Source organism: Oncorhynchus gorbuscha, linkage group LG03, assembly GCF_021184085.1.
Source record: "Oncorhynchus gorbuscha isolate QuinsamMale2020 ecotype Even-year linkage group LG03, OgorEven_v1.0, whole genome shotgun sequence".
NCBI classification, from domain to species: Eukaryota; Metazoa; Chordata; class Actinopteri; order Salmoniformes; family Salmonidae; genus Oncorhynchus; species Oncorhynchus gorbuscha.
In genome coordinates, this window is record NC_060175.1 from 71,656,063 (window position 1) to 71,684,011 (window position 27,949).

General features: G+C 43.8%; 1 protein-coding gene across 2 annotated transcripts; it reads right to left on the reverse strand.

Annotated features, from left to right (window-relative positions):
• mfn2 (mitofusin 2) lies at positions 1-27,651 on the reverse strand. Of its 2 annotated transcripts, none has more exons than XM_046343601.1 (18): positions 27,442-27,651; positions 23,345-23,523; positions 20,818-20,953; positions 20,443-20,605; positions 17,887-18,011; positions 17,302-17,410; positions 17,077-17,184; positions 12,246-12,399; positions 10,742-10,809; positions 10,342-10,463; positions 8,068-8,194; positions 7,838-7,942; positions 7,112-7,214; positions 6,728-6,951; positions 4,964-5,119; positions 4,546-4,742; positions 3,375-3,509; positions 1-1,703 (listed from the first exon to the last, which is right to left on the reverse strand). In XM_046343601.1, the coding sequence occupies exons 2-18, from the start codon at positions 23,517-23,519 to the stop codon at positions 1,634-1,636; spliced, it is 2,277 nt and encodes a 758-aa protein (XP_046199557.1). In that variant the 5' UTR covers positions 23,520-23,523; positions 27,442-27,651; the 3' UTR covers positions 1-1,633. The 2 variants fall into 2 exon arrangements, with proteins under 2 accessions (XP_046199557.1, XP_046199558.1); XM_046343602.1 differs by lacking the exon at positions 27,442-27,651 and adding an exon at positions 26,640-26,797.
• Between the last annotated feature and the right edge of the window lie 298 nt (positions 27,652-27,949).

Here is a 27,949-nt window from a genome sequence, read left to right on the forward strand (position 1 = left end):
TTCTTCTTCATCAACACTTCTTTAATGCACTTAACTAGCTTTTTTACATGAATGGTTAACATGACAAAATTACAGTAGTCACTGCATGCAAGTTTACACATTACAATCTCTCAAACATCTATCCAACATAGTATTTGCTTTGTAACTAGAACTAGGGGGTTGGGGGGGGAATAAACTAAAAGCCAAATTGTCAAGTACAAAAAATGAAAACAGAAGCAGCAAAGTATAAAGTGCACATTTTCATTCAGAACTTTCCAGACCACTTTCCAACGGCCTTGGCACAACCACGACCCAACGCGCGCACAGCCAGACATATACCTGAAGGACAACTGCCATTAGTGACACTATTCAGAGACATTAAGGTTGAGAGACATTTACAAGTCATAAATAGGCCTTTCAATGAATATCATATTTAAAAGAGAAAGAAGGATTATGCCAACATAGCAAGTACATGTACCTTTCGCCATCTAAAATATCACCTGCTATGAAGCAAGGCTTTGGGGTGCAGAGGTTTGATCATGATAAATAAATGGTGATGTTTCCACTCTAACGATCCTTTAGAGTCACTATGATGAAAAAGCACAGGCTCAATGACCACACACTGAAAGTTTTTTTTTTTTAAAAGATCCTTACTTGTCGTTTATTTGCATTTGTCATTTTAAATAAATAGAAGCCCGTTTGTAAATTATTATAAAGCCCAAAAGGGTTGTTTAGTGTCTTAGCGCTAAACAAGCAGTCTAAACAGCTACAACTTCTCAACAATGATCGCTGAATTGCTACAGGCAACAGCTCGGACAGAGCGTGATCCACTCTGTCCAACACTGATTTACACGGAGCAGCAGACAAATCAAAGAAAGCAAGCAGGACATAATACAGTGCACGACCCCAAGGCATGTGAGTGCATTCAGAACGGACTAACGCCTCCATCACCTAGTATGCTAGTCTACGCTCTTTCATATAGCCAGTGTCATTTCATAGTCTGAATATAGAGTTACCACCACACCGTGGTGCAGTAAGCTTATAGGAATAAATCACTTTGCATTTCTGCTGCACTTTTGGATGTTCCCTGGTATTTACAACAAAAAGGTTTAGTTTTTTTTGTGTGTGACTACCTTCAGATTGCCATCATTTCAGGGTGGCACTTAAATCATCTTCTGTGTTCAAAGGCATGTAACGTCAAATCAAGTACACAAACGATATGCAACATCTTTTGCAACGCGTGACAACATATCATATGGCTGTATTTGGTATCAAATCAATTCCTCTTCCATAAAATGTACTGATAAAAGATGTTATCTTTAAATTAATGTGAGTGCAACAAAAATATTCTAAAACGTCCTAAAGGAGAGAGTGAATGATTTGAAGGGGTCGTCCATGTCTAGCAGGGTTGGGTGTCAATTCATTTTCAGGCCATTCCAATTTCTGTTGTTGTATTTTGTTACGATACAGCATTTTCAAATTCATCCATTGAATTTCAGTTCACTTCCTGATTTGACCACATTGAAAACCAAATTGACCCCGACCCCATTGTCTAGGTAGCGAGGACTCCCTCGGGTTAACACAGAACAGTCGTGGTCTTTTCGCGGTCAACGTTCTCTCCGCGGTTCATCTCACGGCCGGTCAGTGGTCACTTCTACCGGCCCTGCTGCAAGTACTGCTGGGTGAACATGTTCAACTCACTGTCCAGCCAGCCAGCCTTATTCCTGCCAGGGGACAAGGCAACACCATACTCAGATAGGTACACACCATCAAGACAGTAGTAGTGCCTTGTCTTCAATGAAAACAGATGGTACTTTAATATCACACTGCACAAAAATAAAATCGCAACATATGCAACAATTTCAAAGATTGCGTTACAGTTCATTTAAGTAAAAATCAGTCAATTGAAATTACTTCATTAAGCCCTAAATCTATGGATTTTACATGACTGGGCAGGGAAACAGCAATGGGTGAGAGTCAGGCCCAGGCAATCAGAATGAGTTTTTCATAGGTGAGAATTGTCTGGTAATTGAATTATTTGAATATTCGACCTGAAACATAATTGTATGGAATTGATTAGAATGTATAAAATCACAATCAATAAATGTGTAGTCCTAGTCAGAATTAGGGTAAAACAATATGTCTTTATGGTATTTTAAACACAGACCGTCTGAGCTTGGTGCCGACCTGACTAGAGATTTGGGAGAGAACGGGGAGTACGTCTCAAGGACAAGGTCACCATCTCTGTCGGCTGGGTAGTGAGACAGACAGTGTGTGCGTAGCAGGATATGTGTGTGCATGTGTGTGGGTATGTGTGTATGTGTGTGTGTGTGTGTGTGGGTATGTGGGTATGTGTGCGTGTGTATGTGGGTATGTGTGCATGTGTGCATGTGTGCATGTGTGCGTGTGTGTGTGCGAGCATGGCTGTATGGGCGCGAGAAGTCAGAATTGTATTCTTGACTTTAGAACGTTCTGTGAATAAACCTTTGACTATTTAGCTGGGCCTCCGTCTGTTTCATTCGGATAATACAAATGCTGGTTTGCAGACAAGAGTATTATAATTCAATTGGGTGATGTACCTGGAGAACACAATTCTCTTATCAGTTGTTCCCCCACAAAAGGTCTTTATTACAGACAGAAATACTCCTCAGCACCCCTCACCCCTCTAAATCCCACAGGTGAAGAAGCTGGATGTCCTGGAGGTCCTTGGCTGGTGTAGTTACATGTGGTCTGCGGTTGTGAAGCCGGTTCGACCTATTGCCATATTCTCTAAAACATTGGAGGAGGCTTATGGTAGATCATTTCTCTGTGGTAACAGCTCTGGTGGACATTCCTGCAGTCAGCATGCCAATTCCACACTCCCTCAAAACTTGAGACATCTGTGGCATTGTGTTGCGTGACAAAAATGCTCATTTTAGAGTGGCCTTTTATATACCCCAGCACAAGGTGCACCCGTTTAATGATCATGCTGTTTAATCAGCTTCTTGATATGCCTGTCAGGTGGATGGATTATCTTTACAAAAGGATAAATTGCTCACTAACAGGGAAGTAAACAAATTTGAGCACAATTTTCTGAGAAATAAGCTTTTTGTGCGTACGGAACATTTCTTATTTCAGGTCATCAAACATGGGACCAGCACTTTACATGTTGCGTTTCTATTTTTGTTCAGTGCAGTTAAGCCCAATTATTTTTTCCCCTTTACTATGAGCCCGTTGTAGTTATTGAGAATGCCAAGGAGCCTTGATCACTGAGCAATGTTGACTGAGCAGTGTCCAAAATAGTACCCTATCCCCTATGCAGTGCTCTACTTCTGACCAGAGTCTTTTGGGCACTTGGTTTTATGGGGAATAGGGTGCCATTTCAGATGCAACCAGTGTGTTACCGAGCGTCTTACCGGAGCAATTTGGCCTTGCTCTGCAGCGCATCCAGCAGTTCGATCTTCGTGTTCATGTCGGTGATCTCATCCTCCAAGTTCTGCCGCGTCACGTCCACCTGCTGACACAGCTGAGCAAAGGTGCCGGCCAGCTCCCTGCACAGACAGACACACACCAGCAGCTCAGGGCCACGCAGTCTCAACTCTACTTAGTGAACTCACTGAACAAAATTCCTGTAGAGCCATGTCAACTTCAGCATGTCCTCAAGCGTTTAGGCATTTTGAGGAATAGCGCTCTGAGATTCAGGGGCCATATGTGTACCAAGCATCTCTGAGTAGAGGTGCTCATCTAGGATCGGTTTGCCCCTATCCGTGTCATTTTAGGCCTCGTGATATAAAAAACGAAAACTGATCGTAAATCAGGAGTCCTTGGGTCCTATTTACGACTGTTAAGTCAGCTTTGTTTTCAGAATGACCTACAACTGCAAAGAGCAATAGGCTCACTCAGTAGCTTATAGGCAAACCAGATCCCACTGCCAGTCCCTCTCACCACCAGAGGGCCTCTATGAGGCATGTTCAGAGAACAACTCCCACACGGCAGGAGACAATCTATTTATATAAAGCAGGCTTACATAACGTTGTGTGACAGATTGACTGGTCAGTGGTTCTATGAAGAGGCTTTAGCAAATTCTATACTAGCTGTCAAACATGCAGAACTGAACTACGGAGAATGGCAGTGTGGAGCTCTGCCAAACATCCCATCTCTTTGTTGAGGTGATTATATTGGCCTTGTAAGACTCGGTTGAGGTGGAGTAGGAGGGCAGCGGGCAGATAGAGAAATAGATGGAGAGCAAATGGATAGAGGGAGAAGGAGAGATAGATAGGACGGGATGTTTTTTTGACTTTACCTCCCTTATCTCACCTCATTTGCTCACATTGCATATAGACTTGTTTATACTGTATGTTTGTTTTACTCCATGTGTAACTCTGTGTCGTTGTATGTGTCGAACTGCTTTGCTTTATCTTGGCCAGGTCGCAATTGTAAATGAGAACTTGTTCTCAACTTGCCTACCTGGTTAAATAAAGGTGAAATAAATGTAAAAAATAAAATAAAAAAGAGGGGATGTAGTGAGAAGAGGAGTGAGGGAGTCAGACGAAACAGACCGCTGTAGATGGGGTGTCCATTACTCACTGCTGAACCTGGTGGCTGCAGTTGGAGCCGGTGTAGCTGACGATGAGCTGAAGCTTCTCGCTGGCGTAGTCCACAAACTGGCGCTTGAAGGCCCTCTCCTTGGCCTTGGTGGTCCAAGTGAGGCGCTCGTACACGTACAGCAGGCCGTACAACCCTACCGAAAGGGCAATCAGACGCCAGCCCACTGCCTTCCAGATCTGACACACAAATTTTCAATACTTAACATTTTCAAATGAACCGTTGTTGAGTGCAAAGGAAGAACATACATTTCATGCCTGGGTTAAACAGGGAAAAACATTGAAAGTGTCAACTCCTTTCCTACTTGTTTTCGGAGACGATACTTTTGGTTTAGGGCATTGTCAACAACCATTTGCACATTCTTTAAAGCCTTCACGGAGTGCGTCTCCTCTATCCTTACCACGCCACCGACGACTATGATGCCCATGGATGTACGGGAGGTGAGTGAGGCCAGGCCGGTCACCATGGAGACCATCAGCTCCTCCTGGGTCATGGAGTTCTGGGGGAACGGGGGCATGCTGGTGCTGACCGGGGTGAGGGCCATGGGCCGAGGAACCTACAGGACAGACACCAATGAAGTCAATAAACCGTGCGTAGCTGATGTTACGTCTTGACCAGTAAGAGCCTTCAACAGCCACCGTTACGCCATCATCATACTCCTCCTTTCAGAGATTTGATAACCGGAAGTGAATCGGGGGGGGGGGGGGGGGGGGATGATATCCCCACATTAAAATAACCAACTTGTCAGCAATGCCACAATGTGCGGAATATGGATGCAGCCAGCACCAATTGAAGCGATGCGGGAAGACATTTCATATGCAAATATCGAATGTAGTACTTTATGGTCCATTTTAAGAGAGACTGCTCCTGACAGCTTGTGGTACGGTGTAACCATAGCAACGCACGTAAGCCAATGTATGTATGCTAGCTAGCTTAAAAAGCGATACTAAGCATGGTTGACGTGGCGATACGTGTGTGGAATTAAACTGCTACTCTTATGGATTTTCTAATTGTCCTTTCACAGCGGTTGAACAAATATTGTGCATTGGCAATGAATGTAGTTCACGTCAGCAGCCAGCCTGGTGCTGCTCTGTGACATGCTGTATGGAAAGAGGCAACCAGTGAACTCCGTGTTTACAGACTATAGATGGGTCAGCTGACAACGTCACAAAACCACGTGCGCGCTTCAAAAATGGGGCAGAAGTCAGAGTGCTGTTGTGATTCTGGAGGGCCAGATCGCTTGCAACAATGACAAACTGCCATGTGGGGAATCGGAAGTGGCTCGTTTCAGCTCATTTCACTTCGTTCTTGACACCATGTCTTGTTTTGAGGCATTTTGACTGGATTTTATGTCAACGTCATTTGGGCAAAAATTCACTCGCTAACCAACAACTGTACCAAATGTATTTGAGAGACAAGTGCTCATTGTGCAAATCTATTTGTTTTCAATAAACATAGATGAAATATAGCTTACATGTCAACAATCTCAGCCAACACAGTCCATTCTGACCCATAGTTGCGCACACGTCGGTTTTGTAGCTAAACAACCAACCCGTCCATGAGTGGCTCTTTTTACTGCCTTCATGGGGTTAAACTTGACAGAGTGATCTCAAAGCACTGAGGAAGCACAGGAATAACAACCCAGAATGGAGTATGCTTGTCTGCTCCCAAAGAGGATTCGCCCCTTGTTCCACTGAGAAGGGTATTATTTTATCTTCTCTTTACAGGGACAAGATGCTTTTCAAACAATAACAAAGCGGTCACCCAGCCAATGACTTGGTAAATAGCTGAGGGATGGTGCTGGAGAAATGGAACCACTCAACATGAATAGACAAGAGCTATGGACTGACCATCCATGAAATCAAAATGATAGTTTTAACCATGTTTTGAGCCTATACAGTGTTTGCTTACAATTACGTCATAAAACAAGCTTAGATTTATTTCCGGGTTCTGATGGGGTAAGAAAATGTAAATAAACTAGAGGCATTGTACATTCTATTCTTTAAGAAGAAATACTTTAAAAAAGTCGAAAAATTGAGGAAGCGATCACAATGACGCCTTTAGGGTCAGGATTGGGGGCTGGTGTAAAACTGATCCTATGTATGGTGAAGGGCTACCTCTACCTAACCCTTTTCTTAAGGAAATAACACGCACACACACACACCTGGTCGTTGTAGCCCATGAGGGCACGTCGTGTGTTCTTGGGTCCCAGAAAGCGGTTGACCAGCATGGTCCAGCCCAGGGAGAAGTGGAAGCCAATGTCCTCCTGGAAGTCACTGCACAACTTGTCGCAGGCCAGGTCGTAGCTGAGGGTGAAGATCTGCTGCCTCGGCACCAGCTTGTCCACCTGCTCCTGGACCGGCCCTGGCAGCAGGGGCTTCAGACCATCTGAGAAGGGGGATGCTAGTTGAGAACATCTCCACATGGTTTCACAATTGAACAACAATTTAATTTACTGGGAATATTTCAGCCAGTGTGGCTGGTGGACCAAACGGTTCCTTTAAGAATGGGATGGGGTTTGGAATTATGTGAGTGCTGCGGGACTGACCGATCATCTCTGTCTGGGTGGACTGCAGGGCGGCGGTGATGGCTGTGGAACACCTCTCAGACATGTTCCTGCCCAGGCCCTCCTCAATGTGCCTGTGGAGCTCCTGGAAAGAACACGCACACAGTACAACATCACCACCGCAATCTCAATGGTTCAGTCCAAAATGGACACCCTATTACCCATGTAATGCACTGCTTTTGGCCTGACCCTTACACTACAGCCATTTCCAAAATGTGCACACTATTCTGTACATAGTGCAACACATTTGGTCAGAGAAAACAAACGGCACAGTATGACATTCTGAACACTCCCTAAAATATAAAACAATCCAAGTTCATGGAAGTTTGCCAATCTCAACACACCCTTAAAATGTCAAAGGGTGTGTTCAGGTAATTCCAGGGTGTGTTCAGGTAATTCCCTGCAAAGGGTTGTTCTCTTAGAGAAGATAGACACCAGGACAAAACAGGCCCTAGGGAGAATTCCACTAACACTCTGAAAAGGATTGAGACCTACGGCAACAGTGGCCCATCCTCCTCCTAGAGACCTACTGGGTATACAGGCTTTTGTTCCAGCCCTGCTCAAACACACCTGATTCAGCTAATCAAAGTCCCGATGACAGCCGATTAGTAGAATCAAGCATAAACACCCGGTAGCAAAAGGAGCAGGAGGAGGTGTGTGTGCTCGTGCGAGCGCTCGTTTGTGTTGGGAGGCCAGGGAATCACTCACGTTCTTGTACACCTTGAGCACCACCTGAGACGGATGGAAGTCCATGTGGAAGTCATCCACCAGCACAAAGAGTCGCCTGATCTCCTCTGCCATGGCATTGGACACCTACACACAGGTAAAAACACACACACACACACACACACACACACACACACACACACAGGAAGAACAAAGTTCACTAGACCATTCTTAGAATTCAATCGTAGCGCGGGAGCCCATTTTAAACCTACCTGTCGCTCTACTTCCTCTGTGATCTTCTTGATCTTGCTCTTGCAGTCCAGCGTCAGCAGGTCCAGCTGTTTGTCGATGAACTCCATGCGGTCCTGGCGCTCCTCCCTGGTTTCTAGGCAGTGAATCCTGAACACACAAGGTTCACAAAACATGGAGCACAACCGGTTGCCTCGCACAGCAGCCGTTCCCCATCACTTCTATCAAGGAAGACATTAACAATTGAGGCAGCCTGGGTACTTGACTTGACCCGAGAACTCGGAAATGGAGGAAAACTCGCCTCCCTGCGGACCTGGCATCCTTTCACTCCCTCCTCTCTACATTTTCCTCCTCTGTCTCTGCTGCTAAAGCCACTTTCTACCACGCTAAATTCCAAGCATCTGCCTCTAACCCTAGGAAGCTCTTTGCCACCTTCTCCTCCCTCCTGAATCCTCCCCCCCCCCTCCCTCTCTGCAGACGACTTCGTCAACCATTTTGAAAAGAAGGTCGACGACATCCGATCCTCGTTTGCTAAGTCAAACGACACCGCTGGTTCTGCTCACACTGCCCTACCCTGTGCTCTGACCTCTTTCTCCCCTCTCTCTCCAGATGAAATCTCGCGTCTTGTGACGGCCGGCCGCCCAACAACCTGCCCGCTTGACCCTATCCCCTCCCCTCTTCTCCAGACCATTTCCGGAGACCTTCTCCCTTACCTCACCCCGCTCATCAACTCATCACTGACCGCTGGCTACGTCCCTTCCGTCTTCAAGAGAGCGAGAGTTGCACCCCTTCTGAAAAAACCTACACTCGATCCCTCCGATGTCAACAATTACAGACCAGTATCCCTTCTTTCTTTTCTCTCCAAAACTCTTGAACGTGCCGTCCTTGGCCAGCTCTCCCACTATCTCTCTCTGAATGACCTTCTTGATCCAAATCAGTCAGGTTTCAAGACTAGTCATTCAACTGAGACTGCTCTCCTCTGTATCACGGAGGCGCTCCGCACTGCTAAAGCTAACTCTCTCTCCTCTGCTCTCATCCTTCTAGATCTATCGGCTGCCTTCGATACTGTGAACCATCAGATCCTCCTCTCCACCCTCTCCGAGTTGGGCATCTCCGGCGCGGCCCACGCTTGGATTGCGTCCTACCTGACAGGTCGCTCCTACCAGGTGGCGTGGCGAGAATCTGTCTCCTCACCACGCGCTCTCACCACTGGTGTCCCCCAGGGCTCTGTGCTAGGCCCTCTCCTATTCTCGCTATACGCCAAGTCACTTGGCTCTGTCATAACCTCACATGGTCTCTCCTATCATTGCTATGCAGACACACAACTAATCTTCTCCTTTCCCCCTTCTGATGACCAGGTGGCGAATCGCATCTCTGCATGTCTGGCAGACATATCAGTGTGGATGACGGATCACCACCTCAAGCTGAACCTCGGCAAGACGGAGCTGCTCTTCCTCCCGGGGAAGGACTGCCCGTTCCATGATCTCGCCATCACGGTTGACAACTCCATTGTGTCCTCCTCCCAGAGCGCTAAGAACCTTGGTGTGATCCTGGACAACACCCTGTCGTTCTCAACCAACATCAAGGCGGTGGCCCATTCCTGTAGGTTCATGCTCTACAACATCCGCAGAGTACGACCCTGCCTCACACAGGAAGCGGCGCAGGTCCTAATCCAGGCACTTGTCATCTCCCGTCTGGATTACTGCAACTCGCTGTTGGCTGGGCTCCCTGCCTGTGCCATTAAACCCCTTCAACTCATCCAGAACGCCGCAGCCCGTCTGGTGTTCAACCTTCCCAAGTTCTCTCACGTCACCCCGCTCCTCCGTTCTCTCCACTGGCTTCCAGTTGAAGCTCGCATCCGCTACAAGACCATGGTGCTTGCCTACGGAGCTGTGAGGGGAACGGCACCTCAGTACCTCCAGGCTCTGATCAGGCCCTACACCCAAACAAGGGCACTGCGTTCATCCACCTCTGGCCTGCTCGCCTCCCTACCACTGAGGAAGTACAGCTCCCGCTCAGCCCAGTCAAAGCTGTTCGCTGCTCTGGCCCCCCAATGGTGGAACAAACTCCCTCACAACGCCAGGACAGTGGAGTCAATCACCACCTTCCGGAGACACCTGAAACCCCACCTCTTTAAGGAATACCTAGGATAGGATAAGTATCCCCCCCCCTTAAGATTTAGATGCACTATTGTAAAGTGACTGTTCCACTGGATCTCATAAGGTGAATGCACCAATTTGTAAGTCGCTCTGGATAAGAGCGTCTGCTAAATGACTTAAATGTAAATGTAAACTCACCTCTGCTCCTGAGCCGCCACGTGCACCGAGTCCATGATGAGCCGTAGGGTCTCCGAGATCTGCTTGGCCCTCACAGTGTGCTGCTCAAACTTGGTCTTCACCGCAGACTGAGAGATACACTCCTACAAGAACAGGGAAAAACAGAGCGTTTCAAAAGAGGGCCTAGTGAATGGGCAGAAATATCTCGACACATTCAATGGCTTTCAACTGTAGAGCTCACTCTCTCCTAACTGGAGCATGCAGACATGATGTGAAACAAGTGATAAAAGAATGGTGTTGGATTGGAAGTGAACTGCACCGGCACTTGAGCAGAGTTCAGTACATATCTAATGGGAACCGAGACTAAATATTGTAAACCGAAAACCCCATTCACTCAGGTTATTTAATTAGAAAGCCTTACCTCGAAGCGCCTCTCAAAGTTCTGGAACTCAAACATCCTGGCCTGGAATCCCTCGGCCAGAGCACCACCTGAACAAGTAAGAAGTGTGGTTTTTTTGTTTTTTTTATGGGGGGAATCTAATTTTCTTGGATATTAGATCATTGTTTTTCTGTGAATGTCTACCTGTGTGGCTTACAATATATTAGGGAAGTATTCAGACCCCTGGACCTTTTCCACATTTTATTATGTTACAGCCTTATTCTAAAATTGATTAAAATCTTAATCTACACAGAATACCCCACAATGACAAAGCGAAAAAAGGTTTAAACATTTTTGAAAATGTATTTTAAAAAATTCACATAAGTGTTCAGACCCTTTACTATTGAGACTCAATTTCCATTGATCATCCTTGAGATGTTTCTACATCTTTATTGAAATCCACCTGTGGTAAATTCAATTGATTGGACATGATTTGGAAAGGTACACATCTGTCTATATAAGGTCCCACAGCTGACACTGCATGTCAGAGAAAAAAACCATGAGGTCGAAGGAATTATCCGTAGAGATTGTGTTGAGGCACAGATCTTGGGAAGGCTACCAACACATTTCTGCAACATTGAAGGTCCCTAAGAACAGTGGCCTCCATTCTTAAATGGAAGAAGCTTGGAACCACAAAGACTCTTCCTAGAGCTGGCCGGACAGTCAAACGGAGCAATCGGCGGAGAAGAGCCGTGGTCAGGGAGGTGACCAAGAACCCGATGGTCACTGACAGAGCTCCAGAGTTCCTCTGTGGAGATGGGAGAACCTTCCATCTCTGCAGCACTCCGCCAATCAGCCCCTTATGGTAGTGGCCAGACAGAAGCCACTTCTCAGTAAAAGGCACATGACAGCCCGTTTGGAGTTTGCAAAAAGGTACCTGAAGTACTCTCAGACCTTGAGAAACAACATTGAACTATTTTGCCAGAATGCCAAGCGTCACATCTGGAGGAAACCTGGCACCATGCCTACGGTGAAACATGGTGGTGGCAGCATCATGCTGTGGGGATGTTTTCAGCGGCAGGGACTGGGAGAATAGTCGGGATCGAGGCAAAGATGAACGGAGCAAAGTAGAGATCCTTGATGAAAACCTGCTCCAGGACCTCAGACCGGGGAAAAGGTTCAACTTCCAACAGGACAACAACACTAAGCACAGCCAAGACAACGCAGGAGTGACTTCGGGACATGAATGTTCGAGTGGCCCAGCCAGAGCCCGGACTTGAACCCGATCGAACATCTCTGGAGAGACCTGAAAATAGCTGTGCAGCAAGGCTCCCCATCCAACCTGACAGAGTAGGGTAAAACTAACCTGTCTCACGACGGTCTAAACCCAGCTCACGTTCCCTATTAGTGGGTGAACAATCCAACGCTTGGTGAATTCTGCTTCACAATGATAGGAAGAGCCGACATCGAGAAGAATGGGAGAAACTCCCCAAATACAGGTATGCCAAGCTTGTCGTGTCATACCCAAGTGTGTGTGTGTGTGTACCTGCTTCTGGCATCCCCTGGGCCTTCTGAACACGGGCCTGTAGGACCTCCTTTGCAGACACAAAGAAGATGCGGTCGCTGGCCTGGGCCCGGTCCACCACACCCAGCTCGTCCACCAGGAAACTGCTGCAGCGGTCCATGTGCTGCCTCCTCACCTGGGGGGGGGGGGACAGCGTGAGCGGGTTCAATAGAGCCATTTTGTGTTTACCATCACATCGAGTGATGTGTGCGCATCCCGACGTCAGAACGCTCTGTAGCTGGATAGCTGACGTCAGGACCTTGACAAATTGTGAGTGAGGACCATGAGGACATGTAAGACTGATGGCTATGTTCAACAATAGTATTCATCTTGCTTTATCTGGGATATTGTACCTTGCCTCACTGGCATGTAGCAGGTTTAGGTTATCAAATCTCTAACATATGTCGACAGTCTGATTACATGTTAACTCACACGAGCGCCATTTGAAGTTGCAAGTGGCCGTATCAACTTCTATGTAAACAAACCGCTTTCTGATGCACACGCAACTTTTCAAACACACACACAGCAGGAAAAATGGTATATGCATACATATATACAAACGTGTAAACAAGCCTACAGGCACATGCTCTTCCTTCAACAAGTTGTATTGGCAGACCTGAAATGATCACAACATATGGGATGTTCACTAAAGGGCCGGGACGTTACCAGTATCGCGATACTTGTTAGTGTCGTGCCAAGGAAACAAAAACGCAGAGCGTTATTAACTTCTTTAGGAAAACGGGCCTAATGTTGAAAACAAACATTATGTTGTCATCCAGAGTCACGATTATTTATTTTCAAGTCCATAGCACACAATAATTTATGTACAGCAGGTTTTTTTTAAAGTACCAGAGTCAGTTATGTTTTTATTTTTCCCCGTGGAAAAAGTATTGCGATACTGGCATCGTTACAGCCCTCATGTTCAACCTGACATTTATTTCAAGGACATAAAGCCAGACTGAGGACAGTCAGTCTCAGTTCAGTCTCCTGGCCAATCTCCAGGTGTCCGTGTTGAGTTGTATTATATCAAACATCTCAAGTGTTTCCCTTGTTGGACGACTCAAATAACCGTTTAAAATTGATCATTTACCCAAGTTACCTAAAATGTCCATAACCCTTGAGAAAGGCACTTTAACCTAAATTGCTTCTGTCAGTCTCTCTGGATAAGAGCACCTGCTAAAATGACTCAAATGTAAATGTATAAGTTATTAACAAGACTGTGGTGGATTACAACCTCTCCTGGCCAATAGAAGACGTTCAAGATAACATCCAACTTCTTTGGGTGAAGTAGACGGCACAGAGAGTGGTGAGTTGAGTATCACAAGCCCAAAAGGCCTCGCTCAACCACCGGCATGATACGGCCATGTGAGGTGCAACCCTATACTTGAAATCAACACTTTGGCAGACCCTAGTGCCAACCCTACCTCAACATTAACTTAATTGCTGAATCTAATACTGTACTCTTGCAGGGAGTAGTTACACCATGTACTCGGCTCAACCACGACCCAGAATCTGGCACAAACCCACCTAGCCTCTCCTTGTATAATGTTACCCAGAACACCTTTCACCTCTTCCATTTACTAGTGCAATTATTAGCCAAAATAAAATATTGCTAATTCTCACCAAAACACTGGTATCTGGTGTAACCATGATCTAAGGGTCAAAGCTAACGCTAATTCAGCTCAGAATTCTCATTGTAACCCTGACGGCTAATTCTAACTCACAGTTCACAATGTACACCATTTTAAAACCGTCCAAACTCCATTCGCAACCGGATTCATTTGGTAAGAGAGATTCAGTCAATAATAGGAATAGATTGTTCACCATCTATTTTAAATACGATTTGAGAAGGTCCGGTCTGGGTATGTGACAAATGTTCATGTTTCAAACTTCTCTCGTTCAAACGATAAAAATAAAAAAATGATGTGAATTCACAATTCAGATATGGTCCTGTGTATGACTGCAAATCACGCAAATCAATCTACCGCAGTTCTGGCAACCTACCATAGGGTTGTCACTAGTTACCACAGCCACAAAGTCATAAACCCTGTCCATTTCTACAGTTGATAGTCTTACATTTTTTATTTTAAACCCAACCACACTGATGCCTAACCTGGATGGTGTGTTTACGGACATATTCAATCAATCCTTATCCCAGTCTTCTGTCCCCACATGCTTCAAGAGGGCCACCATTGTTCCTGTTCCCAAGAAAGCTAAGGTAATGGAGCTAAATGACTACCGCCACGTAGCAGTCACTTCCGTCAACATGAAGTGCTTTGAGAGACTAGTCAAGGACCATATCACCTTCACCCTACCTGACACCCTAGACCCACTCCAATTTGCTTACCGCCCCAACAGGTCCACAGACGACGCAATCACACTACCCTAACACATCTGGACAAGAGGAATACTTATGGGAGAATGCTGTTCATCAACTACAGCTCAGCATTTAACATAATGGTACCCTCCAAACTCCCCATCAAGCTCAAGACCCTGGGTCTCGACCTCACCCTGTGCAACTGGGTCCTGGACTGCCTGACAGGCCACCCCCAGGTGGTGAGGGTAGGTAACAACATCTCCACCCTGCTGATCCTCAACACTGGGGCCCAACAAGGGTGCGTTCTCAGTCCTCTCCTGTACTACCTGGTCACCCACGACTGTGTGGCCATGCACGCCTCCAACTCGATCATCAGGTTTGCAGACGACACTACAGTGGTAGGCTTGATTACCAACAATGACTTCAGGAAACAGCAGAGGGAACACCCCCCTATCCACAGAGAGGGTAGAAAGTTAAGTTCCTCGGCGTACACATCACAGACAAACTGAAATGGTCCACCCACACAGACAGCGTGGTGAAGGAGCAGCAGCGTCTCTTCAACATCAGGAGGCTGAAGAAATCCGGCTTGTCACCAACAACACTCAAACTTTTACAGATCCACAATCGAGAGCATCCTGTTCGGCTCTATCACCGCCTGGTACGGCAACTTCTCCGCCCACAACCGTAAGGCTCTCCAGAGGGTAGTAAAGTCAGAACAACGCATTTACCGGGGGCTAACTACCTGCCCCCCAGGACACCTACACCACCCGATGTCTCAGGAAGGCCAAAAAGATCATCAAGGACAACAACCACCCGAGCAACTGCAGGTTCACCCCACTACCATCCAGAAGGCAAGGTCAGTACAGGTGCATCAAAGCAGGGACCGAGAGACTGAAAAACAGTTTCTATCTCAAAGCCATCAGACTAAAACAGCCAACAGCTGCCAACTTACTGACTCAAATCCAGCCACTTTAATAATGGAAAAATATATTTATGACATACATCACTAGCCACTTTAAACAATGCCACTTCATATAATGTTTACTTACCCTACATTACTCATCTCATATGTATATACTGTACTCTATACCATCCACTGCATTTTTTATGTCCGTATTCTTATTCATTCCTTCACTTGTGTGTATAAGGTAGTCGTTGTGAAATTGTTAGGCTAGATTGCTCGTTGGATATTACTGCATTGTCGGAACTAGAAGCACAAGCATTTCTCTACACTCGCATTAACATCTGCTAACCATGTGTATGTGACAACTATTTTTATTTGATTAAAACCAAAAAGCAACAAAAATTCATGAATCTTTACAATATAGCCAATTGACTGTGGTTGCGCCATCTAGTCCAAACCCTTACCAGTGTTCCCCACCCATTCAGCAACAATTCTCTGTGTGCCTCTCCATGTTCTCACTTCTAATCATTGTGATGGATCGTTGCAGTGCTATATGTAACAGCGTGTTCATAGACATCCAACAATCTGTTAACGCCACGTACGGTGCGCTTTGTACTATTTCTCCATCCGGACCGTCACAATTTTTCGACATGGCATCTTGTTGTATGTTTCCATTAGGGCAACATTGAAGCTGACATCCTCTACCTTTGACAATGGCTGCATATCAAATGCAATCATTTCTGTAATCAGTGTTGTGATTTTCTCAGTCTCACGGTGCCTCCCTTTCAGCATTGCACCTGTACTGCCACAGTAGCTCAATTTCACCTCGCAAAGTTTGCATTTCACCACCTTCTCCTTTAAAAACTTCTCAAAGTATTGCCATACAGGACTTAGCTGCTGTCGCTTCCGTCTCACTGACAATTTTCCCAACTGTTAACAAAGATGACGTGCGGAGCGCTTTATATCCGTGGCAAATCATTTGAAAGATGCATATCTCCTACTAATGCAACAATGCTGTAAGTATTTAATCAAACACTTTCCCTTTATGATGATGATCAGGACCTGTTAGGGCAGCTTTGTGATCCTAATTCTGTTAAAAAAATAAAAAAATGAAGCCCGCCCGAGTTCCCCCACACACACACTTTATTTTGTATTCAGGGCCCGTGTTCTGTAATGAACAAGTGTTTTCCTGACGTGTCAATATGTCAGTGTATTCTTTCTGTTGATTGGAACAGTGTGTTGTGAAAATGTGAACATATTATAAAGTTGTTTGGTCAATTTTAAAGAATCTTGCAAGATTAGTCCTAAAATAAAAATAAGTTTTGGCCCTGAAAGCCACCGCTAAAACTAACCTCAGCGTGGCAATGACTGCCACCGCTAAAACTAACCTCAGCGTGGCAATGACTGCCACCGCTAAAACTAACCTCAGCGTGGCAATGACTGCCACCGCTAAAACTAACCTCAGCGTGGCAATGACTGCCACCGCTAAAACTAACCTCAGCGTGGCAATGACTGCCACCGCTAAAGCGTGGCAATGACTGCCACCGCTAAAACTAACCTCAGCGTGGCAATGACTGCCACCGCTAACTCACCTCCTCCATGTACTCCGGCTCCGAGGCAGAGGCATCCCAGCGGTTGTTTAAGATGAAGATGTTTGGACTGGAGAGACGCTCGTTGACCTTGTGGAAGAATGACTTCTCCTGCAAAGAGTAGCATTTGTCTATTCAAAATCCAATATACCCTCAGACATGGCATTTGGTCAACATGCAAGTTCGGGCCGAGTGGATTTCTTTCTAGAGTAGAAACATGTTTCTTACCGTCTGCATCAAAGTGGACTCAGAGTTTGCCACCAGGACAAAGACGTCGGCGTCCAGGCAGAACTTGTCGATCCAGCTGTCCAGCTCTGTCGTGACGTCAATACCGGGGCTGTAGGAGCAGAAATATGGGATGACTTCAAGTCACAAGGCCACAGTAGAAACTATACTGAACAAAAATAAAACGCTACATGAAACGATTTCAATGATTTTACTGAGTTACAGGTCATATCAGTCAAATGAAGTAAATGCCTTGGGCCCTTATCTATGGATTTCAGATATGCATCTCTTAGTCGGACATCTTAAAACGAAAAGTAGAGGCGTGGATCAGAAAACCAGTCAGTATCTGGTGTGAACACCATTTGCCTCATGCAGCACGACATCTCCTTCACATAGAGTTGATCAAGTTAGTAGTTTGTAGAGGAGGAGTAGGCATACAAAACTTAAGGGCGAAGTGAAGAGTGGTACCCATTCCAACATCAACCTCCGAGCACTTCCAGAGGACCCCTGGTTGTGCTAAAATAACTGAATGCCAGAAGGGAATGGTCTACCTGATCCTTTTAGATGTGTGGTGTGTGTTGCCCTCACCTGTCCACCAGCACCAGGTCGTCCCTAAGCAGGGCACACTTGACTTTAGGCCACATGACACACACCAGGCTTCCTGCATCCAGGTCCTCATCTTGATGTAGAGCATGGGCTAGCTGGTTCACCGTCTGAGAAACAGTGAGCGAGACAGAAATAGAAAGTGATTGTGCAAGAGAGAGACAAAACATATAATAACATGTGTTCACATTTGAAATTTGACTACATTTGATTGTATGAGTTATTGCAATAAAAGGACAGATTACCAGGAAGGAAATATATTCATAATCTATTGGCACGTGTTTCCCTATTTAAACCCATAGCAACAATACCACGATGACATAACATATTTCCATAGAGATAAGGATTCAAGGGAAAAAGGTTGCATCAAAAAGGTTACTCATCTGTGCCAACAAATAAAGTAGCCAGGCAGAGATTTTTCCTATGAGCAGAGGTCTGTGTTGATCATTAGCTAGCGGAAATGACCGGCTTGCCGGGGTTTCGTCCCCATGGGGAGAGAGGAGAGGCCTGGGGAAGCTGTTAGCAGCCAACATGCTTCACACAGACCTACAGTACAGTCAAAAGTTTGGATACACCTTCTCATTCAAGAGTTTTATTTTTACATTGAAGAATAACAGTGAAGACATTAAAACTATGAAATAACAAAAAAAAGTGTTATATTTTGATTCGTTTATTTTATATTAGAGATTCTTCAAAGTAGCTACCCTTTGCCTTGACAGCTTTGCACTTGCTTGGCATTCTCTCAACCAGCTTCATTGCAGGTAGTCCCCTGCAATGAGTTTAAATTAACAGGTGTGCCTTGTTCAAAGTTACATTTGTGGAATTTCTTTCCTTCTTAATGCGTTTCAGCCAATCAGTTGTGTTGTGACAAGGTAGGGGTGGTATACAGAAGATAGCCCTATTTGGTAAAAGACCAAGTCCATATGGCAAAGAACAGCTCAAATAAGCAAAGAGAAACGACAGTGCATTTTTAGTTTAAGACAAGGTCTGTCAATACGGAAAATAAAGAACTTTGAAAGTTTCTTCAAGTGCAGTCGCAAAAACCATCAAGTGCTATGATGAAATTGGCCCTCATGGGGATCGCCACAGGAAAGGAAGACCCAGAGTTACCTTTGCTGCAGAGGATAAGTTCATTAGTTTACCAGCCTCAGAAATTGCAGCCCAAATAAATGCTTCAGAGTTCAAGTAACAGACACAACAGATCTCAACATGAACTGTTCAGAGACTGCGTGAAATCAGGACTTCATGGTGGAATTGCTGCAAAGAAACCACTACTAAAGGACAGCAATAAGGAGACTTGCTCAAACAAAGAAATATGAGCAATGGACATTAGACCAGGGGAAATCTGTCCTTTGGTCTGATGATCTCTGCATGTGTGGTTCCCACTGTGAAGCATGGAGGAGGTGGTGTTATGGTTTGGGGGGTACTTTGCTGGTGACACTGATTTATTTAGAATTCAAGGCACACTTAACCAGCATGGCTACCAAAGCGCTACACCATCCCATCTGGTTAGGACTTACACAGCTGGAATGTGAACACATGATAAGAGCAGCTGAGAGCATTCAGGGTTGCTGGTGTTTTGTTGATTCTGTTGCTATGTCTGGAGACGCGGGTCAGTAACAGGTTTGATCAGGATGCATATCATAGGCACACGGCCATTTCTGGGTCATAAACTACAGTCAACAGGGAAGTGGATATTTCTGGGCTCCTTTAGGCGATTATGTGATACATTCCACCAGCATTCCGGGATGCTGGTATTTTAAAGAATAAAATAACATTGATAAGAAGTAGCTATATTTCATTAAGAGAGGTCTACTTTCCAAGTGACAAAGGTGTGGTACTCGTTAAACTGTGGTGCAACTGGCTAAGAGAGGTTTGCTTGTGTACAATTACAAAAAAAATAAATAGGTGCTGGATAACCAGTGAGAGTCATGGTTTTGATGGAGGACTATTGGTTTACCGGGCCACCCACCGTTTACTAAATAAGACAACTGCTCAACAGAAAGCCACCGTGACAGATCTGACTTCATCTGCTGTAGGACAAGTAGAAATGTATTCATACAGTACAGAAGTACAAGCCACCTGTTTTACTGCTGTTATACTTAGATGGGCATTGCATCACAGTAATTACAATGCCTAAACTAAGATGGGCTTGGGAGATTTGAACACATCAAAAGGTTGAGAGCATGTTCTTATCTCAACAAACTACATTCAATTTAAATCTTAAACTTCCTATAAAAAGGGGTGTTTGTTATCTTCAATACATTTCTGGGAGGACACATGTGCGACTTAATTTTTCATAAAGTAGGTTTCCCCCCCCCCATTAGTCAGCACCTCGCAAACGTATTGTGTGTGTGTGCACTTAGCTAGCGTGCGAAGAGTTCAGAGAAGTCTTCCAGGGTGCAGTATCCAACTTCAAAGAGCTTTAAGTAACGTCGTGTTTGTTTTTTTACCGACAATTAATTTGATTCCAAAAAAGAAACACTTGTTCCTGTTGCTATATTAAAAAGTTTCTCTTTAACCTCGTGTGGAGGTACTGACTTTGATGCTCTTCTTCTCCTCTGACCCCTCTGTGAGCAGGAAGGACTCATTGCCGTCTGTCCCCTCCACCTGCAGGAAACAGTTGGTGGTATGTCCTATCCCAGAGGGGAGCACCTTATCACACAGCATGGCGTTGATCACTGAGCTCTTCCCGTTACTTGTCCTATAAAGTAGAACACACTGATGAGTGAGGAACATTTAAAACAGGTCTAGAGCATTTTCCAGAAATGAGCAGTAGTCCAACCCATTTTTAGAGAGACACATTTGATTGTGTGATTCATTGAAAAATGAATAGCGGGGAAAACGTGCAGATTCCGAACTCCAATGACTGGTGGCGGCATCACCAGTGGTCATTACGCGGTGGAGGGAATGTACCTTCCGAAGAAGACACACTTCATGTGTCTGCGTGCCAGCACCTCTCCGATCCCTGCCACCTTTGACAGGTAACCGTGCACCTCCTGAACCTGCTCCTCTGTCGTGACCGGGTCCAGCTCCTCATTCCTATAGGTGTCTGTAGGAAGTAGGAAAAAATGTAATCACACAACCATTGCAAACCCCTAGGAACTAGGCGAGAGGTCGACCGTTTAATCGAAATGGCCGATTAATTAAGGCCGATTTGAAGTTATAACAATCGGTAATCAGCATTTTTGGACATCGATTGTGGCCGATTACATTGCACTCCATGAGGAGACTGCGTGGCAGGCTGACTACCTGTTACGCGAGTGCAGCAGGGAGCCAAGGTAAGTTGCTTGCTAGCATTAAACTTATATTAACATAATCACAAGTTAACTACACATGGTTGATGATATTACTAGTTTATCCAACTTGTCCTAGGTTGCATATAATGCAGTGTCTGTTAATTTCTCATTGAATCACAGCCTACTTCACCTAACGGGTGATGATTTAACAAGCGCATTCACAAAAAAAGCACTGTTGTTGCACCAATATGTACCTAACCATAAAAATCTTTCTTTAAAATCAATACACAAGTATATACTTTTAAACCTGCATATTTAGTTAATATTGCCTTCTAACATGAATTTCTTTTAACTAGGGAAATTGTGTCACTTCTCTTGCATTCCGTGCAAGCAGAGTCAGGATATATGCAGCAGTTTGGGTCGCCTGGCTCGTTACGAACTGTGTGAAGACCATTTCTTCCTAACAAAGACTGCAATTAATTTGCCAGAAGTGTACATAAGTATGACATAATATTGAAGGTTGTGCAATGTGACTGCAATATTTAAACTTAGGGATGCCACCCATTCAATAAAATAGGGAACGGTTGCGTATTTCACTGAAAGAATAAACGTTGTTTTCGAAAAGATAGGTCATTAATATGGTAAAATCTGGAAACTAAGGCTCGTATTTCTGTGTATTATCATGTTATAATTAAGTCTATGATTTGATATAGCAGTCTGAGTGGTGGTAGGCAGCAGCAGGCTCGTAAGCATTCATTCAAACAGCACTTTCATGCATTTGCCAGCAGCTCTTCGCTGTGCTTCAAGCATTGAGCTGTTTATGACTTCAAGCCTAGCAACAACCGAGATTAGGCTGGTGTAACCGATGTGAAATGGCTAGCTAGTTAGCGGGGTGCGCGCTAATAGCGTTTCAAATCGGTGACGTCACTCGCTCTGAGATCATGAAGTAGTTGTTCCCCTTGCTCTGCAAGGGCCGTGTCTTTTGTGGAGCGATGGGTAATGTTGCTTCGAGGGTGGCTGTTGTCGATGTGTCCCTGGTTCGAGCCCAGGTAGGGGCGAGGAGAGGGATAGAAGCTATACTGTTACACTGGCAATACTGAAGTGCCTATAAGAACATCCAATAGTCAAAGGTTAATGAAATACAAATGGTATAGAGAGAAATAGTCCTATAATTCCTACAACCTAAAACTTCTTATCTGGGAATATTGAAGACTCATTAAAAGGAACCACCAGCTTTCATATGATCTCATGTTCTGAGCAAGGAACTTAAACGTTAGCTTTTTTACATGGCACATATTGCACTTTTACTTTCTTCTCCAAAACTTTGTTTTTGCATTATTTACACCAAATTGAACATGTTTCATTATTTATTTGAGGCTAAATTGGTTTTATTGATGTATTATATTAAGTTAAAATAAAAAAAGTGTTGATTCAGTATTGTTGTAATTGTCATTATTACACACATACACTGGGGGAAAAAAGTATTTAGTCAGCCACCAAATTGTGCAAGTTCTTCCACTTAAAAAGACGAGGCCTGTAATTTATCATAGGTACACTTCAACTATCTGCATGGAGGAATGGGCCAAAATACCAGCAACAGTGTGTGAAAACCTTGTGAAGACTTACAGAAAACGTTTGACCTCTATCATTGCCAACAAAGGGTATATAACAGTATTGAGAAACTTTTGTTATTGACCAAATACTTATTTTCCACCATAATTTGCAAATAAATTCATTAAAAATCCTACAAATGTGATTTTCAGGATTTTTTTCCCTCATTTTGTCTGTCATAGTTGAAGTGTACCTATGATAAATTACAGGCCTCTCATCTTTTTAAGTCGGAGAACTTGCACAATTGGTGGCTGACTAAATACTTTTTTGCCCCACTGTACACACACCTCTAAACTGGACCAATACTGAGAGAATGTGGCATAAATACATTGTAATCAGCACTACAAAGCAAACTTGAGCCGGAAAATTCACTTAAGTGAATGACATGTGTGGGTGTTGAGTGCCAAAGACAGACGGAATAATATTTCCGTTGTACTCTACACACAGTACTGTTTGGACTGAAACCTAGCTGCCAATAGAACAGGCAAGTGTCAATCAATTCCAAACCACAAAACATTGTGCTGTTCAATGGTGTAAACGAAAGCCAGCTTTCTCGACCACAACTTGTGGTAAGGTGGAAGGCTGGTAGCTACCTTCCAGAAAGTAGGAGCTTTCTTTGATGTACGCGGCCAGCTGCTCGAAGATACCGTTGATTTTCTTCTTGGCCGTGACAAAGTGCTTGAGCGGGCTGGCGTTCACCTCCGCCATGAGTCTTTTGTCTTTCTTGCCAATAGCGTTGGGGTTAGGTCGTGTGAAAACCAGAGACATTGCACTGAAAAAGAGAGCAAAGAGACAAAATGTGTAATACTGAAAACAGATCATCCTAGGTTAAAAAAAAAAAATTAAAAAGAGAAAAAAAAAAAAAGAGGGAAAAAAGGATGAAATCATTTACAAATGTAGGCTGTCACTAATATGTAGGCCCTAGCTTCCTCTGAAACGGTGATGGCATTGGAAGGATAGGCTTAGCGAGCGACTAATCCGAACTGAAAGTTAAAAACCCAGGGAGAAAATAAAACAAAGTCAAATCCTTATCATATTCCAGTTGACAAGGTCTTTAAAAAAAAAGATAATACCATGTTATGTGATTAGGCTACATTTCTTAGCCTACCTGCTGTAAAATACAAATTGTAGAAGGCATTCGAAGTGTTTCAACAGTGAAAACAGAAGGAATGACAAGACACCTTACTAGTCAAATAGTAGCAGAAAAACTAAACTTCATTAACTGACCCCTATTTAAAACGTAGGCTACATTGTTCATTGGGGAGTCAAATGTAGAGTAGAACGGTCCTTTGAATGCCAGCTGCTAATAGGAAAAATGCTGCTCTGTTCAAAATGGTGAGGATGTAAACAATACATTCACTCTCCTATTAGGATCCCACAGAAAGGAAACCGGGATGTTTCCAGATCCCTTTTCAGCTAGTAAGCCTAGGCTATAGGCTAATATCCACTCTAAACTTGTTTTACAGTTGACTTTTTCAGGAGATTGCTTTAGATTTGGGTACCATATGCAAGCAAGATAGATTGTGAATATTTTTGGAGCTGAACGACACCTCATTATCAGATGACAATTACAAAGGAGAAAAATCAACTTCAGAATGAAAACCAGCTAGAATAGAATCAGTTTAGTTTCCATAAATAACATTGACAAACAATAGGCTAATGGGTCAATCAGCTGATTTTTAACTTGTGATTGAGGGGGGGTCAATAGTCACATATCGGGATATTATTTAACGCTATAACGCAATATTACTTGTGTTAGTTGGCTGTAACTGCATAAAAACACCAGTATTTTCCCTACACATCTTGTTCTCCATCTTTTTTCAATAGTGAGCGAATTTGTTTTCAGCACTTTTATTTCCATGACGGATCAAAGCTTGTTTTCTCATGTCTCTCTTGTCCCTCTGGGCAATTCCACATTAATAGAGTGATGCCGCCCGCGACTCACATTTTCCACTTTAAAATGTTTCAGTGCATATGCATAGTTTGGTAACAGAATGACGGCATCAAAAGCACAATCTGTGATTATTTTAACAAACTTCACATCTGCACTGTTCTTCAAGTAAAATGTGTTTGTCAAAGTCCGAGGAGTTTCTTTTTAAATTAGACCTTGTGCATCGAGTTGTTGTTTTCACTTTGAAATCATTGCTTTTTGTTTGGCATACATTTTAAAGTGAATAACGTGAGTCTCAGCATCACTTTGTTACCGTGGAATTGGCCCACTGCAGCAAACATATGGTGAGCAATATTTTTGGAACATAAAATCACAATAAATCTTGAGAATCGCAATAGGCCTACATATAGTATCGGAAGGTAGCCTAGTGGTTAGCGCATTGGGCCAGTAACCGAAAGGTTACTAGATCGAATCCCCGAGCTGATAAAGGAAAAAAAATCTGTTCTGCCACAGAACAAGGCAGTTAACCCACTGTTCCTCGGCCGTCATTTTAAATAAGAATTTGTTCTTAACTGACTTGCCTAGTTAAATAAAGGTTAAATTCCCGGCCCTAGTTTTAATCTTAACTAATGACGTCGTCATATAGCCTATATTACTCATGCAGTAGCCTAGTCAATCACACAACCATCGTAAACACATCTCAACCGGGTTCGTTTGACTTCCTGATAGATATAAAAAGATAGTGTCTTCTATCAAAGCATTTTTGTAGTCCTGGAGACAGACAGTATGGGCCTACAGGTCTAAGCCAAAAAGCACATGCACTGGCACGTGCTCTGCAGGAGTGCCAGACTTCACAGCCAATTGACTGTCACCAGGAGCTCTTGGCACCAGGTTACTAGTGTCAGGTGTCAACCTAACAGAAGCCTTAGACATTGCCATCTGATAATCTACCAAAACTCCATGGTAATCTGTGATTAAAGTGCCTGAGTGATTTAACTACAACTCCTGAAACCTTATTTTTGTCATATTGTAGAGTTGACATCAGCAAGCAATGCATCAACTCATAATATCGAAAATGATCTTAGAGTGCAGTCTTAATAATGATAGTAAAAAGCTCAAAGTACAGAATCTTAATTTATTATTGTTCAATATGATCCTAAACCTACCCAACCCTAGTGAATCAGCCAATAAGTGTTCAACAGAGAGAGCGAGAGAGAGCAGCTCTGTGAGTCACCTTCAGTAAGGCCTACACTGTAAGGACAAGCATGATTTGCTTTTGGCAGCTGTCCCCATTCCCAGTGTCAGACAGCCATGGTTCACATGGACTACTGCCCTGTCAGTAATGACAAAGTTCAAGCCACAAGCATGTTGTAGCCCATGTAAAATTCAGATGTCTTTTTCAGCCACAGCCTACTCTTTGCAGTCAATTCTCAATTGCAATCTCAAATGTGTTTTGCATTAAAGCAGTCAAACGTGCAATATCTTGAAAATGTGACTGCTGACATGCAACACAATTTGGGACTGTATCAACAGTTGACTAATGAAAAAAAAGGAGTTTGGGTAGATTTTCCCTTTAATGCCGCTTTCGAGACAAAATAAAATTGCTCCGTTTCCCACTTGAAAAATATCAGAATCAACCAATAGGAAGCTATAGGCAAAAAGAGTATGCACATGTTAACTAATGGATTCCTAGTTGTCTTAAAAGCACTAATCACATTATCTGGTTTATGTACAATCTGTAGCGAACTGCCTGACTATGTGCATAGGCACCACTCCCCCTGGATGACTGCCTGTGATCCCTGGCCCTTGACCCAACAGTCCGAGGGTTCCTCAGGGAGAGCTGGATTTGCAACAAACAAAAAAACATTTACATTTCACACGTGTACATATGTGAAAAAGGACAACTATAAGCTATTTGACCTTTTGTGTAAAGAGTATAAAAATTCCCATCAAAAGCGATTCAGCATTGAGTAAAACTGAGGGTAGGTGCCACTTACCTTACCTACTTGTTAGATCAACCTTCAGGGAAAATATTAGGCTAATGTTAGTTTATCTAGTTAGCTAGACAATAACTTGATCGTTACCATTCACCTACATTTCGCAAGAGACTCAGCTGAGGCTGCAGTGGTCAAACAGACTACATTAACGTTACCGCAGTGACCTAAGGGATAATCCACCCTAAAAAATGAAACGTGCGACGTCATGATAACGTTCTCATGACTGGAGGGATAATTTGCCTAGAGATTAGACCACAGACCTTGTATATCGTCATGACGGAGTATATATATTTCACCGACATGTGCTAAAACGAAACAGTGAACCAAATTAATCAGCTCAGTTTTTCCGTGATTTTTGCTTCTCGTCTTGTCCTACTCGCCCTGTTTGTTTCTGTGTGAAAGGGCCGTTGGCCTTGCGAAAACTGGAATCACGTTGACAATTGTGAAATTGTATAGCTAGCTAAATATTTCACATGCTGATATTGACTTTGGTATTATTGTGGGGTAGCGAGTTTGTGTAGTCTGGGTTACCGGTCTTTTAGCGAACATCCCACTCCTGTCATTTGCCAAAGACTGGCTAATGGCGGGTAGTTTGCTGCCGTTAACTAACCACAAGTGACATTTGCGCTGGTTTTACAAGTTTCTCTCTGACTTTGGAGATGACATAGCTAGCTAAAGAGTTAGCTACAAAGGTAGATAGCTAGAAGGCTCCGATGCTTCACGTTGTCTCACGTGAATGTAACAACGTTAGCAGCTAGCTAACATTAGCCAACGAACGTTAGCATCACTGGAGAAGTCTTACCACGAAAGGGTGGACTGATTTATAACCAGTCTTCTTGCATCTTGGTCCTTCGATGTATAGCAATGAATATGTACTTAAATGTTACAAAATCTAGTTAGTTAGCTGTTTTCTCCGACCTATCCAATTAAATGACCTAGCCAATGAATGGAAAAGGAGTAAATTTTGTAATTTTCACGTCCTTGTCAGTTTTGTGGTGGTTGACAACTACAGCAAAGGCACGTTATCGCCACCTACTGGAGTGGAGTGGAACTACCTACAATCACTGTAAATAGATGAATCAATCATTTAACGTAAATGTGGGTATACAGAAAGTACGCAAATAAATACAAAACATCGATAAATCAACACATTTTAAAATAATTCCAGATAAAGAAACCATATACGCCTTTTATCTCGAGAGGCAATACTTTGTGGCTTGAGAGTAAAAAAATAAATAATTAACTAGTAAGATCTATCAATAAATATTTCAAAAAATATGTATGGAAATAGAGTAATCAAAAAACAAACT